At 42.9% G+C, this 13616-nt stretch overlaps 2 protein-coding genes across 11 annotated transcripts in view; one reads left to right on the top strand and one right to left on the bottom strand.

Annotated features, from left to right (window-relative positions):
- Nucleotides 1–5977, top strand: part of LOC6639657 (PDZ and LIM domain protein Zasp) — a 51912-nt gene extending 45935 nt beyond the window's left edge. For 2 of the 10 annotated variants that reach the window (XM_015178973.3, XM_023181814.2), the window contains 4 exons: nt 18–4095; nt 5171–5354; nt 5427–5666; nt 5739–5977. In XM_015178973.3, the coding sequence (XP_015034459.1) occupies nt 18–4095; nt 5171–5354; nt 5427–5666; nt 5739–5816 (4580 nt within the window). In that variant the 3' untranslated portion in view covers nt 5817–5977. Of the gene's footprint in view, nt 1–17; nt 4096–4270; nt 5073–5170; nt 5355–5426; nt 5667–5738 lie in introns of all 10 variants that reach the window. The other 8 variants (XM_023181819.2, XM_023181821.2, XM_023181820.2 and 5 more) reach the window with 6 other exon arrangements.
- A 6040-nt stretch (nt 5978–12017) lies between these two features.
- LOC6639650 overlaps nt 12018–13616 on the bottom strand; it is a 52403-nt gene continuing 50804 nt past the window's right edge. Inside the window, exon 7 of the mRNA XM_023181889.2 lies at nt 12018–12723. Coding sequence (XP_023037657.2) covers nt 12177–12723 — 547 coding nt within the window. The 3' untranslated portion in view covers nt 12018–12176. The remainder of the gene's footprint in view (nt 12724–13616) is intronic.

Here is a 13616-nt window from a genome sequence, read left to right as displayed (position 1 = left end):
AAAATACTGACCATTAGAAACGGAGGAAGAGGAAGGCTTGCAGCCGCAATATGCTGAGGAATGCTACGAGGAGGACATTGAGGTGGCCATGGCCGCCAGTCGCCGTTCGTTGCGCGGTTCTAGCTTTACCTGGCCGCCGCCTCAAGACGATAGTCATGCAGCTCCCACGGCAGCTCCACTCTATATAGCACCACCGGAAACTCAACATATTGTGGTGGCAAATCCTGTACAAGAAGTACCACCATTGCCACCGGGCAGTGCCACTGCGCGCCTCGATCCACAGCCGCAGTGCCAACCACATGCACAGGCGCAGATACAGGCACAGAGTCAAGTGCCTCAGTGGCAAAGCTATTCGGCTCCTCAGTTGACCAATCAGAATTTGCGGGTGACAGAGCAGGAATCCAGTTCGGATAGCTATACCTCCACATCGACCACCACAACGACTACGTCGGAGGAATATCAACGCATGTATGCCGCCCAAGTGCAGGCCTATCAAATGCAAGAGCAGTCGGGATCCGAATTCGACTATCAATTGGATTACGGTAGCATGCAGGATGTACAGGAATATGCTTCGGGTCGGCGTAGTGCCCAAGAATGTGTGGATTCATTATCAGCCCCATTGAGCACGTATAAACTAATTGATTTGGTAAGGGAAGTGACACCCAGTCCTGTTCCCACACCAGTTCCAGCTCCACCCCCCAACGCTCGTCATGTGGTCTTTAACGATGAACCCGAGATCAAGGAGCTTCCCAAGATAGCCACTGAGCTGGAGACCATACCCGAATCCTCGGCCGAGGCGGAACTGATGCTCACAGCAACCGAAGAGTTAGCTGAAGAGGATCGTGATGGCCTGATCATTGAGCATCGATGCCAGATACTCGAGAGTGAGCGCATGTTCCAGCCAACGCCAGAGATTAAGTTTGAAATTGCGCCAGTGCGCCAAATTCCACCGACTAGGATACCCAATCCAAGTCCCAAAGAGTGGATAAATCCCATGATTCGTGTGCTGACCACAGCGCCAGAGGTGCCCTTTCATTTGGTCGAATGTCCCTTTCCCAAGCCCTGCGATGATGAATTTGAGGCAAGGGCCGCTGAAGAAGAAGCCCTTCGTCCGGCTCCTGCTCCTGTTCCTGCTCCTGCTCCTGCTCCCCCTCCAGAACCTGTTTATGAGGCGCCGCCATTGTCTTTGCGTGAGTCACCGCCACGTGGCAGTCGTCTAAGTCAGGCTATGGTCACAGCACCCGAGTTTGAATTGCGCTTTGCCCCACCCGCCGATCAAGGCATACCCCTGCCCGAGGAGACAGAACCCTATATGCCGCCACCCATCGACATGAAACCCTATATGCGGGAGGATTACCGACCAAAGTCACCATTTGTCAGTGCTTTGACAACGGCACCCGAACGTCCTTTTGAAGGTCACTTTGATCGGGATGTACCTATTCATCTGATTGACCTGCCTACACCCAAAGAGCACCTTAGCATGGGCGACGCCCTATGCATTGCTCCCGATCGCGGTTACACTCCTCTAAATCCCGAGAATGCCACCCAACGTGTCGATGAGGAGCAAAAGCAAAAGGAATTGAAAAAACATGAATTTCAGGTGCTCGATCATGAGGAGGAACTCGGTATACGGCCGGAACCACCACAATCTGTGGAATACTATATCACGGATCCAAAGCAGAAACGCAAGTCCTCGGCATTTGCGGCCATGCAAGCATTCCAGCCGTCTCGTGAACCGCTAACCTCCTCTGCTTCCACAGCCCCATCCACATCGACAACACCGCGCGCTTCCATTGCCTCCCTGTCCCGCGAACAGACCGACCTGGAATACCAGAAATACTGCAAGGCCCAAGAGCGTAATCAGAAGCGTCTCGACTACTTCCAAAAGAAGGAAGAGGAGCTGCAGCGTTCAGCTCAGTCCCAGTCTCAGCAAGAGACTCAACAACAACAACAACAAATCATTGAACAAAACACACGCCGAGCGAGTGAAATCTCTACCAAAGCATCTGCTACCTTTAACTCCTCTTCCATAGCCCAACAATCCACCACCACTAATGCCACCACCACCTCAGCTTATGTAGCCCAGAGTTCGGCGAAATCCTCCCATACCTCCTCCGCTTACGGCCTGACTGCTTTAAATACTACAGAGCTTATCGAGGAGACGGCCGATGAATTGGAGCATTCAGAGGTTCTCTTTCCGCCGCCATCCCCGCTTAGCCATCTCAAGCAAGGCAAACCCGTACAATCCGGCCTTCACAAAGCGGACACCATACCCAAATATCAGCGCAATTGGACAGTGCTGCCCACCCAGAGTCCCATACGCACCCCGGAGCCGCAGGAGTTGCGCGACAATGTGCCACTGGCTTTTGTTGATACACCCAAGGCCGAGACCATTGCAAGCACAGGCACCACCTCTGCCGATCCCATTGTACATAGACCCATAGCACAGACAAAGGTCTCGTCTGTTAGTGCAGGAGCGGGACCAACGGCTGCGGCGGCGGCTGTTAGACCATCGCCATTGCCATTGCCAAAGCCTTCGGTGCCCATCATAGTGGAGGATCGTTCGGGTCCAGTAACTATGGCTTTTCAATCGCTAGATGAATACGATCGTCCCGATCAATCGCAGACGCCGACTAGACCCTTCACACCGTCGCTAATCAACAAGCCGGCTCCGATAATACCATTCTATCAGACGCCCGAGAAGTTGTGCTTCGAAGAGTGTGAGGCCACGCATGCCCGTACCTATGAGCAACAACTATTAGCAGCATCTCCTTTCCCAGATCGCGTCCGTTCGCCGGCTCCGGGCCCACCACCGAATCCCTTGTCAACCATTCGTGCGCCACGCATGAAGGAGCCAGAGTCCACACTGCTGGCAGTCGGATCGGGGCCACGTCTACAAACTGGCTCCATCACCACGGGACAGAGCTACCAGGGACAATTGTTGGCCCACTCCGAGCAGAGCTCTCAATCGGGCAGCCAGAGCTACAGTCATCAGCCGGAGACACTTACAGAGCGTCGCATTGGCAATCTAAATGTACAGCAACGTGAGCAATCCTCACAGTTTCAACAGCAGCAACAATCTCAAATGCAAAGTCAGACCAAGACCCAAGTGGGCAATACACAGATTGAAAGACGCCGCAAGGTAACCGAAGAGTTTGAGCGTACCCAGAGTGCCAAGACAATTGAGATACGCACGGGATCCCAAACTCAAACGGTTAGTCAATCAGGACAATCGGAATCCACGGAACGTCGTTCGTCCTACGGCAAGACCGGATATGTAGCCAATCAGGCCAGACGGCTCTCGGGTTTGGAACAGGTAATTTCAAGTCTGACCAGTCAATCACAATCGATAAGTGCTCGCGCCTCGGCCATGGCCGAAAGCAATTTCCCTCAATTACGTTCACCGACTTTCGATAGCAAATTTCCCCTTAAACCGGCCACCGCAGAGTCCATAGTGCCTGGCTATGCTCCTGTGGGAGCTGGCGCCGCCAACAAGCTACTCGGACCGCCGCCCGGTTTCCTTCAACAGCAACAGCAACAGCTACAACAACAACAACAACAGCAACAGCAGCAAAAGTCTGCCTTTCAATCGACCTCCTCGCTAACATCAACATCTGCCATAGCCACATCATCGTCATCAAGATCAGCGGCAGCGTCATCATCGATTCTAACCAAAGCTTCTGCTATTACTACCACAACTAATAATCAGGCGTGCTCAGCTTTTAGAAGCAATAGCATCACTGGCAATAACAACAACAACAAACCTAATCTGGCCAATCGGCCATCCATCGCTTCCATCACAGCTCCAGCTCCAGCTCCAGCTCCAGGTCCAACTGTAGCGCCAGTGACCAAGTCTATAATAGCTGCTGCAACTGCCACGCCGCCATCAACATCATCAACAGCTCCAGCTGTTTTTCCGCCAAATCTAAGCGATTTGAATTTGAATTCTAACGTAACCGATACTTCTGTAGGTGGTGGTAAAAATGGAGCCTTTGGTGCCACCTCGGCTCCCAAGCGCGGACGTGGTATTCTCAACAAGGCAGCCGGACCCGGAGTGCGTATCCCCTTGTGTAATAGCTGCAATGTGCAGATCAGGTGAAGAAATAAAAGAGAGTTTGCCCGTTGTTAGTTGTTGTTCTTTATGATTGTTATCCTAGTTATAAGAGTTCTTAACCCCCAAGGACCTCATTGGGTCTATTTGCTGCATGTTTTTGTTCCGAACTAACCCTTAAACCCGTTTGCCTTGCGTTTCTATTCCATGTTGTTGCAGTTGCGCCTAAGCCCACTAACCCACAAGCTCAAACGCTCACGCTTCCACATGCCCCTAAGCCGGCAACTGACTTACAAGCCACCGACGAGGGAGATGCCACTGCCCTCCTAACCGAGTCGATAGGCAAAATCAATATGGGCGAAAAGACCAATGCCTTTATGCAGGAAGCTGGCAAAATCATAAACAACATGTTGGAAGCTCGCCTGGCCAACAATAATGGTGGGGGACCCCTCTCCCATGCTGGCAGCTCACTAAGTCTTCGCAGCAATAGCAGTTCCAATCTCTGCAAGAGTCCCATGGTTGTGCGTAAGCGCTTGGACCTCGACGACTTTAAGAACTTGGATCCCACCCAGCCAGCAGCGTTACAAACTGTTGTGGCTGTGCCCAGTCAAAAGCAAGGGGAAGTGAATGAACTAAAGGGCCAACAGAAGGCTCAGCCTCAAGTCGGACGACAGGCGACAGTGGAACAGACTCTAACGGCCGAATTGCCCATGCAGCATCCCATGAGCAAGATACTCGATATTTGTGATAATGGCAAAGCCACACCTGAGCCAGTGGCCTTTAGAAACAATCTGAGACGTACCCCAGGAGCCACACATGCCGCCGATCGCAGATCTTACATAGAACCAACCACCAAAGAGGCCACACAAAGCAAACCCAACTTTAGTGTCTCGGTCAAGGCTCTGGGGCCGCAATGTGAGAGTCAGCCCACCATGTCGGAGGACAATGAGAAGGCTGTAAGTCAGTTGCTCAAAGAGGGTAAGCTTCCCATTTGCTGTCAGTGCAATAAGGAGATCACATCGTAAGTAGCCTCCAGATTAATCCCCTCTAAAGACTGTTTGTTAGACTCCTTCATAGTTAATTGCATGGACTAATCTGATTTTATTTCATTTTCTTTAGGGGCCCCTTCATTACGGCCTTGGGTCGCATCTGGTGCCCAGATCATTTCATTTGCGTGAACGGCAACTGCCGTCGTCCTTTGCAGGACATCGGATTTGTTGAGGAGAAGGGCGATCTCTATTGCGAATATTGTTTCGAAAAGTATCTGGCCCCACAATGCAGCAAGTGTGCGGGCAAGATCAAGGTGAGTTTACCTAAAAAAAAAACCCTCCAAGGGAGAGAAAAGATATTTACATATGTCATTTTTCCTTTTTAGGGCGATTGCCTGAATGCCATTGGCAAGCATTTCCATCCGGAATGCTTCACTTGCGGCCAATGCGGCAAGATCTTTGGCAATAGGCCATTCTTCCTCGAAGATGGCAATGCGTACTGTGAGGCCGATTGGAATGAGCTCTTCACCACCAAATGCTTTGCTTGCGGTTTCCCCGTTGAAGCCGGCGATAGATGGGTTGAGGCCTTGAACCACAATTATCATAGCCAATGCTTCAATTGCACTGTGAGTCCACCTAGAAATCCCATCTAGAAATAAAACAATTGACTAATGTTTTTATTTCGTGCTTTTTTACAGTTCTGCAAACAGAATTTGGAGGGTCAGAGCTTCTACAACAAGGGCGGACGTCCTTTCTGCAAGAATCATGCGCGTTAAGAGCCCACACCAAGAAACTATCGTCCTACAGACCCTCCTCAACCCCCCTCCGAAAACACAAACATCCGACCATGTTCGACTTCAGGGATCACGCACACTAATCTACCAAGCAAACAAACAAGCAATCAATCAATCAATCAATCAATCAAATCAACAGCAACAGCAACTGAATTGCAATTAAATATTTAATTATTAATGCAATTACTTTAATTATTAATTATTATTTCACAAACAAAAAATGTTATCCTAATTTTAAAAGAAATGAAAGAAAAAAAAAAACACTGAATATTGCAAACGACACGAAATCGAAAATGAAATTACACAGCAAACACACTCAAGAGTGAAAATTATTGCCTCTATTACCAATACATAATCGCTTACAATGTATATCAACTTATTATTATAATTATTTTATTTTATTTTATTTATTCAAGAAGCATAAACGAAAAAAAAAACTATTCTGAATTCTAGTAAATTGCCTAGTTGAAAAGAAAAAACCTACCGAAACCCCAATCAACTACAAAAAGCGCAACTGGGATCGATCGTATGAATTCTCGTTACGCATCGAAGAAAGTGAGAGTGAACAATTTTTAAACCTATTTGTAATATTTTATGTTGTACATTTAAAAACTGACATTGAGAAAACGTTTTAGAAATCGATTATTAAATTTGCCAACATACACACACACGAAGAGATAAATAAATCAATTTTAATATCTTTTTCGCGTTCAACTAAAGTCTTTCATTTAAAGTAACATATTTGTATAAATACTTATACTTAAGCTTTTATCGAGATCTAGTAAAATACTCAACTTACAACTTAAACCACATGAAACATACGCTAGTGGCCATAAATATTTGCACTCGAGTGTGATTTTGATTCTGTAGTATTGATTTGTAAGACATAATCATTAGGCACTGCAGCCACATTTGCTCATTAAAATTGCAACATACCTTGGCAACAGTTAATGAGCATCCAAACAGCAATTGCGTGTTGCCAACAGCAACAGATGCCCGACCACAAGAGCAACAGTTGTTTGGTCACCGCAGCAACATGAGCTAAGCAAAAATGTTCGACTCTTTAAGAGATGTTTCGAACTGAGGTAAATGAATCGACTTTATCTTCTTGGAAACTTAACTATGTATGTTCTTCTTCTTAAGATTATCTTCTGTTATATCTCACAATTGTTCAGAATCTTTTAAAGAAAGACATTGAAAAATTCATTATAGGTTCATCATATCTTGTCATCACTTTCTATCTTTTTCCGCATAGCACTTCTTTTGTCTGCCTAAAAGAATGCAATAGTCTTGCTTTCGCCCTCACATACTAAGACATACACGCATTTTGTCCGCAATTTCATGCTCAACCGATTTTTGTTGTTTCATTTTGTCGTTTGTTGTTCTTGGTTTTTGTTTTCTTTTTTTCTTCTCGTTTTTCATTTTATTCTTTCGTTGTTTTTTCCTTCTCTTTTTGTTGCCATTTATTTTGTTGTCGGCCAATGGAATAAGGTGTCAATTTGTGTGTTGGCCTCACATTTTTACTTGTGGTGTTAATCGTTGGGACCCACTTACAAAAACCCCACCACAAGTGGTCGGCCAGACGGGTCGCCCTGATGTAGGCAACAAAATTAACGCTAGATTAAGCAGGATATGTGCTGGCAATGTACCAACTTCTCTCTTCAGGCCACTGCCAGTGCAGAGAATTCTGTTCTTATACCCTTGTCAATGTACATACCTATATGTATATGTATATATTTTTTTCAACGCAGAAGTGAAGCCATTTCTCGAAATATTTTCCTGATTAGGTGAAAAAATAACCAAAAACGACCACCTTTCTGACATAATCATAATGAAAACTCCAAAAATGGTTTCACATTTTTAATGTCAGTCATAAAAGATTGTCGCGAACATCCCAAATCCAACTATTTTCTTGTTCCTGCGGCAGGAAATACGGAAAATAGAGGTAAAAGTCGAAATAGGGAAAATTTTATCCATGCAGGATATTAACCGATTTTGACATGACGTTAATTTTTTACTGCTGAAGGATCAGGATTATCGATCTGCAATCAAAGATTTTCGAATTCCGTTTAAAAAAATTGCATGAGCTGAGATATTAGGTATTTTATGGTTTTGGTCTAGTTTTTTGGCTTCTTGGTTCAATTTGGGACTTGGAAAAAATTACATGTCCAAAAAAGAGAAAGAGTGCTCATAACTCTGTCATTTTAAGGACGATTGGGATATCTTTTGCTCAGCTGAAAGTCCTTGTCCATGCATATCGATTGACATCATCGGGTCCTGGAATGTCTTTTGAGTAGCTGAGAAAAAATACGTTTTTGGAATATTGCAAGTTCTGCATCCTTAGATGACCCCAACTTTTTTTGTTGCCCATCTGTAGAGCTCGTCAAGGACATCTTAGAAAACCATGTCTTTTTGTCCTGCGTCAGGATTTGTGGTGTCTAGAGCTAAAAAACGAAAAAAGGATAATTTTCTCGATGCCATATCTCCGCAGGACATTAGTTGAATTCGACAGGACACCCTTTTTTGGATTTTCCAGGAGCAGGACTATCGATCTGCATTCAAGGATTTTCAATATCCTTCAATAAATATTGCTCGAATTTTTGTAAGGGGTTGCTCAGAAAAATGGCCAAAAATCGCAAAAAAACACATAAATGTCCTTATAACTCGGTCAATTGAAGGACGAACAGGACGATCTTTTTGTCAGATTGGCCTTAATGGTTCCTTTCGACTAGCACTTGCAGATCCTGGGAAGTCCTTCAGGAAACTGAGATAAAAAGACTTTTCTTTTTGAGGAAAAGTAGCAAATATCTCGCGAGTCCTGTCAAGGATCAGGACAAAAGTGGTGTCATAAAACTCCAACAATCAAGGTCTATCTCCGGTGCAAAGGACATTTCAGTCGTCCAGTGGAGAGCTGAGATATTAAGGATTTTATGGTTTTGGTCTAGTTTTTTGGTTACTTGGGTCAATTTGGGACTTACAAAAATTACAAGTCTTTATACCATACACCCATAGGGTGAAATGGTATATTAAAGTCGCCAAAATGTATGTAACAGGCAGAAGGAAGCATCTCCGACCCCACAAAGTATATATATTCTTGATCAGGATCAAAAACTGAGTCGATCTAGCCATGTCCGTCTGTCCGTCCGTCCGTATGAACACCTAGATCTCGGAGACTATAAGAGCTAGAGCCACCAAATTTGGTATGCAGTCTCGTGTAGTATGTACGCTTATCGAGTTTGTTTCAAATTTTTGCCACGCCCCCTTCCGCCCCCAGAATTTACATAAAACTGTTTTTCTTAAAAAGTATAGCAGATAGAAACATCAAATTTGGTTTATATACTCGTTTAGTTAGCGCGCAGAAAATAATTGTTCCAACTTTTTGCCACGCCCCCTTCCGCCCCCGGAATTTACATAACTCTGATTTTCTTAAAAACTATGACAGCTACCGACATTAAATTTGGTATGTAAGTTAGCTTAATAGACGCGCAGATATTGACTATTTAAAAATTATGCCACGCCCATTTCCGCCCCCGAAAATTAAACAAAACTGATTTTCTCGAAAACTAACAAAGCTAAAGTCACCAAATTTAGTATGTATATTGGCTTAGTATGCGCGCAGAACACATATATTTTAATATGTTGCCACGCCCACTTCCGCCTCCATAATTTAGAAAAAACCGATTAGCTTTTGCAATTTTTTGACCATCGCGATCAAATTTGGCAGACTAATAAATCTTATCTATTTCTATCAAACTACCAAATTTGATTGAAATCGGACTAGAAACATACAAAATATACGTATGAACGTATTTTGCTACGCGATCCATAAGGGCAGAATTGGCCGTTGGCTAGTGGCGGCGCTAGAGTGCTTGTGTGTTTGTAGAGTGAGCGAGATAGCAAATGGTATGAGGCATGTTAAAACAATTTAGTAGACATACATTTGGTTTTCGAAATTTTAAATATTTGTTTCACCTGGTGTATGGTATACCCAAGTCGGCGAGACGACTTACTTACTTCATTTTATTTTACTTTGTAATTTAAAGGACGATAGTTGTTGTTGTTGTTGTTGTTGTTGTTGTTGTTGTTGTTGTTGTTGTTGTTGTTGTTGTTGTTACTGTTGTTGTTGTTGTTGTAATTGTTGTTATTGTTGTTCTTGTTGTTGTTGAACAACATCTACTACAATTACAACAACAACAACTACTACAACAAAACCAACAACAAAACCAACAACAAAAGCGACAACAACAATAACTACAACAAATCCAAGAACAACAGTAAGTTTCTGTTTTTCGTTTGTAATTTTTCCTAAGTCCCAAATTGACCCAAGTATCCAAAAAACTGGACCAAAACCATAAAATCCTTAATATCTCAGGTCTCCACTGGACTACTGAGATGTCCTTTCTACCGGAGATAGACCTTGATGATTGGAGTTTTGTGACTCCACTTTCGTCCTGATCCTTCACAGGACTCGCGAGATATTTGCAATTTTTCGTCAAACAGAGAAGTCCTTTTATCTCAGTATCCTGCAGGACTTTCCAGGATCTGTCACTGTCAGTCGAAGCGGATCCTTGAGGCCTACAATCTGACAAAAGGACGTCCTGTTCGTCCTTCAATTGACTGAGTTATAAGGACATTTATGTGTTTATTGCGCTTTTTGGCCATTTTTCTGAGCAACCCCCTTACAAAAATTGGAGCAATATTTATTGAAGGATATTGAAAATCCTTGAATGCAGATCGATAGTCCTGCTCCTGGAAAACCCAAAAAAGTGTGTCTTGTCGAATTCGACTAATGTCCTGCGGAGATATGGCATTGAGAAAATTATCCTTTTTTCGTTTTTTAGCTCTAGACACCACAAATCCTGTCGCAGGACAAAAAGAAATGGTTTCCTAAAATGTCCTTGACGAGCTCTACAGATTGACATCAAAAAAAGTTGGTGTCATCTAAGAATGCAGGACATGCAATATTCCAAAAACGTCCTTTTTCTCAGCTACTCAAAAGACATTCCAGGACCCGATGATGTCAATCGATATGCATGGAGAAGGACTTTCAGCTGAGCAAAAGATATCCCAATCGTCATTAAAATGACAGAGTTATAAGCACTCTTTCTCTTTTTTGGACTTGTAAAGTCCCTATTTATCCTCACTGATTGATATAGAAGTCCTAAAATGTTCTTTAACCATTTATGAGAGACTAATCTAAAAATATGGCTTACTGCTTCCTTGTCCAAAGAAAAAACAACACAATGCACTAAGTTTTGTGGCATTTTTTAACGATTTTCATTTGTTTTATTTGTTTTCTTTGTTTGTTCCTTTAGTTTATTTTATGCACTCCCCAGGCAAGGAGTTTGCAGTTAGTATAACTATTATTTTTTATTATTATTATTTATAATATTATTAATATTAATTTTATGGTATTGTACTTATGCATAATGATAACACACATTCGCAATTTGTTCGTAATTACATTTATTATAGGTTTAACTACTTATTATTCTTTTGTTTTTTTGATTTATTTTGTTTTTTGCTTTTTGTTTTTAATTTGCTTTGAAACGCATTCGGATATCGAAAGTGCATTGATATCAAATTTTTGGAAAATTGATATAACTTTCATTCCCATACCAAATATGCGCGCAAAATAATTTGTCACCGTAGCGTTCCGTTGCGAATTTACATGGATATATGTATAGATTATTGTATGGTATACATATATCCAGTAGATACCTACACACACACATGCATCATTTCATTATAAACCTATATACTTCTATATAGATGAATATTTTTTCCTCTTGGGGATTTCTACACTTAAATCAAAGCTAGAAATGCGTTCGAAAAATTTGTTCGTTTTGTTATTTACAAAAGTTCAGAGTTTTAGTTTTTTAGTTCTACTTGCAATTTTGGGAGAGTGAAATATGTTTTATTTATGAATTCTTTTTTTTTTAGTATTTTTGTTGTTTTTTGGAATATATTAATACTTTTTATCAATTTTAATTTGTTTTTGTTTTCAATATTAATATTAATTGATAGTTATCTAGAATTTGTCTTAACTACGCTAAGCTGTTTGCTTAGGCCTATCAAAAATAAATTCAACACATTCAAGTACAACAAACATCTTAAAAGCTAAATCATCTGACAATTTATATATGTATATATATATGTAGGAGCAGAGATATATGTATATATCCACTTTCAGTTTAATTTTCCTTTTTAGTTTTTTGTTTAAATAAATACCTTTGGGTTAACAAGTGTTTTTGTAAAGAGAGAGAAAAAAAAGAAGATAATTGCTTAAAAGAACTCAAAATCATTTGAAGAACATTTTGAAGTCTCAGTTGGAGTTGGGAGTTACAGGTGCGCCAATATATCGATCTGATCGAGTGCACTGGCCACCACCTGGCCAGGTGGATGCGTCTGCGTTAATCCAGTTGACTGCATTTGGCTGTTGCTGTTGTTGTTGGTTGAGGAGTCTGCCTGGGATATGGTCACAATGGTAACCAGGTCTTTGCTCTTGCCTTTGCCTTTTGATTTTGCTGTTGGAGTCGTTTCCACTGACGCATCGACAACCTGACGACCGCGATTACTCGACTCAATTTCCACAATGGCCGATGTTAGCAATGTGTTTGATGACTGTTGTTGTTGCTGCTGCTGCTGCTGTTGCAATTGCTCGGCCATAGTTGGCTCTGATGGCAAATGGACATCCTCGTTGGCCAACAGACGACCCGATGGCGCTGTCTCGATATTACGCTCACTGCACATTGTGTTGGCATTGGGCGTGGCATTCCGTGAGCGATAACTGGGCGGCAGACTGTACTCGGAACCGCCCATGCTGGAGCTAATAGTGCCACCTGCCCCATTACTGGACATACCCGAGCGCAAAGTGGTCAAAGGTGCTCTGAAACAGAAAGAGAAACAAAATGTAGAAATTATTTACATGAGACAAAGTCAATTCAATGGTTTGTTCTTGTAGTTTCCCTCTTGGTCATATAAGAAAATCACGTTTTGCATAAGTACACTGTGAGAAATTTTAGGTGTGTATAGCAGGTAGAGAAAATCTAATTGGCAAAGAGTCTTCAATTATTTGCTGCAGTGGCAGAAAAGACCTTTTCGTGCCTTGTCAATTTAAATGACAAAAGCTGCTTTGGCTATTGTTGCCATGTCTGCCTTTTGGGCCTTTCTCTTCACTTCTGTGTGTGTGTGTGAGTGTGTGTCCTTGCTGTCAGTCATTCAGTCTAGCTTCTGGCCGGGGCGGCTTGCAAATCACAAACACAATTCACACTTCACCTACTACGACCTCCAAAGAGACAGAGAGAGGGTTAGCTAAAAAGTCAACACTCATACGCCCATCTGCACAGTGATACAAGTAGGCGTGGCTTGAGGGAGATTTTTGAAAAATTCAGAATTTTGCGAAAATTGTATAAAGCAATTTGAAGTATGTAAAATTGCATTTAATTGTTCCGACAAAGACTCAATGCCCAAGCCAAAAAGGAAACAGGAAAATAAGTAATCTCTTCCAGTTCACTCCTTCCTCCCCCCAATCTGAGTTGGACATCCTGTCCAAGAAGTAACTTGGCCTATGTGAGAATGTGTGTGTGTGTGTGTGTGTTATCTATGCTGTGTCATAACAGGCAATTTTCCCAGCCACTCGCTCACTTTCTCTCAGACAGGCTTTTGTTTGTTTAATTGACTTGGCTAACAGCTCACACGTAGTTGCTGCTCCTGTCCGGGCTGCTGCTTGTTATGCAGGCAGGCAGCCTCTCAGGCTGGCAGCCTGGCAAAATGTGTAAG

Source organism: Drosophila willistoni, assembly GCF_018902025.1.
Source record: "Drosophila willistoni isolate 14030-0811.24 chromosome 2L unlocalized genomic scaffold, UCI_dwil_1.1 Seg196, whole genome shotgun sequence".
NCBI classification, from domain to species: domain Eukaryota; kingdom Metazoa; phylum Arthropoda; class Insecta; order Diptera; family Drosophilidae; genus Drosophila; species Drosophila willistoni.
This window is presented reverse-complemented; position numbering and strand designations above follow the sequence as displayed.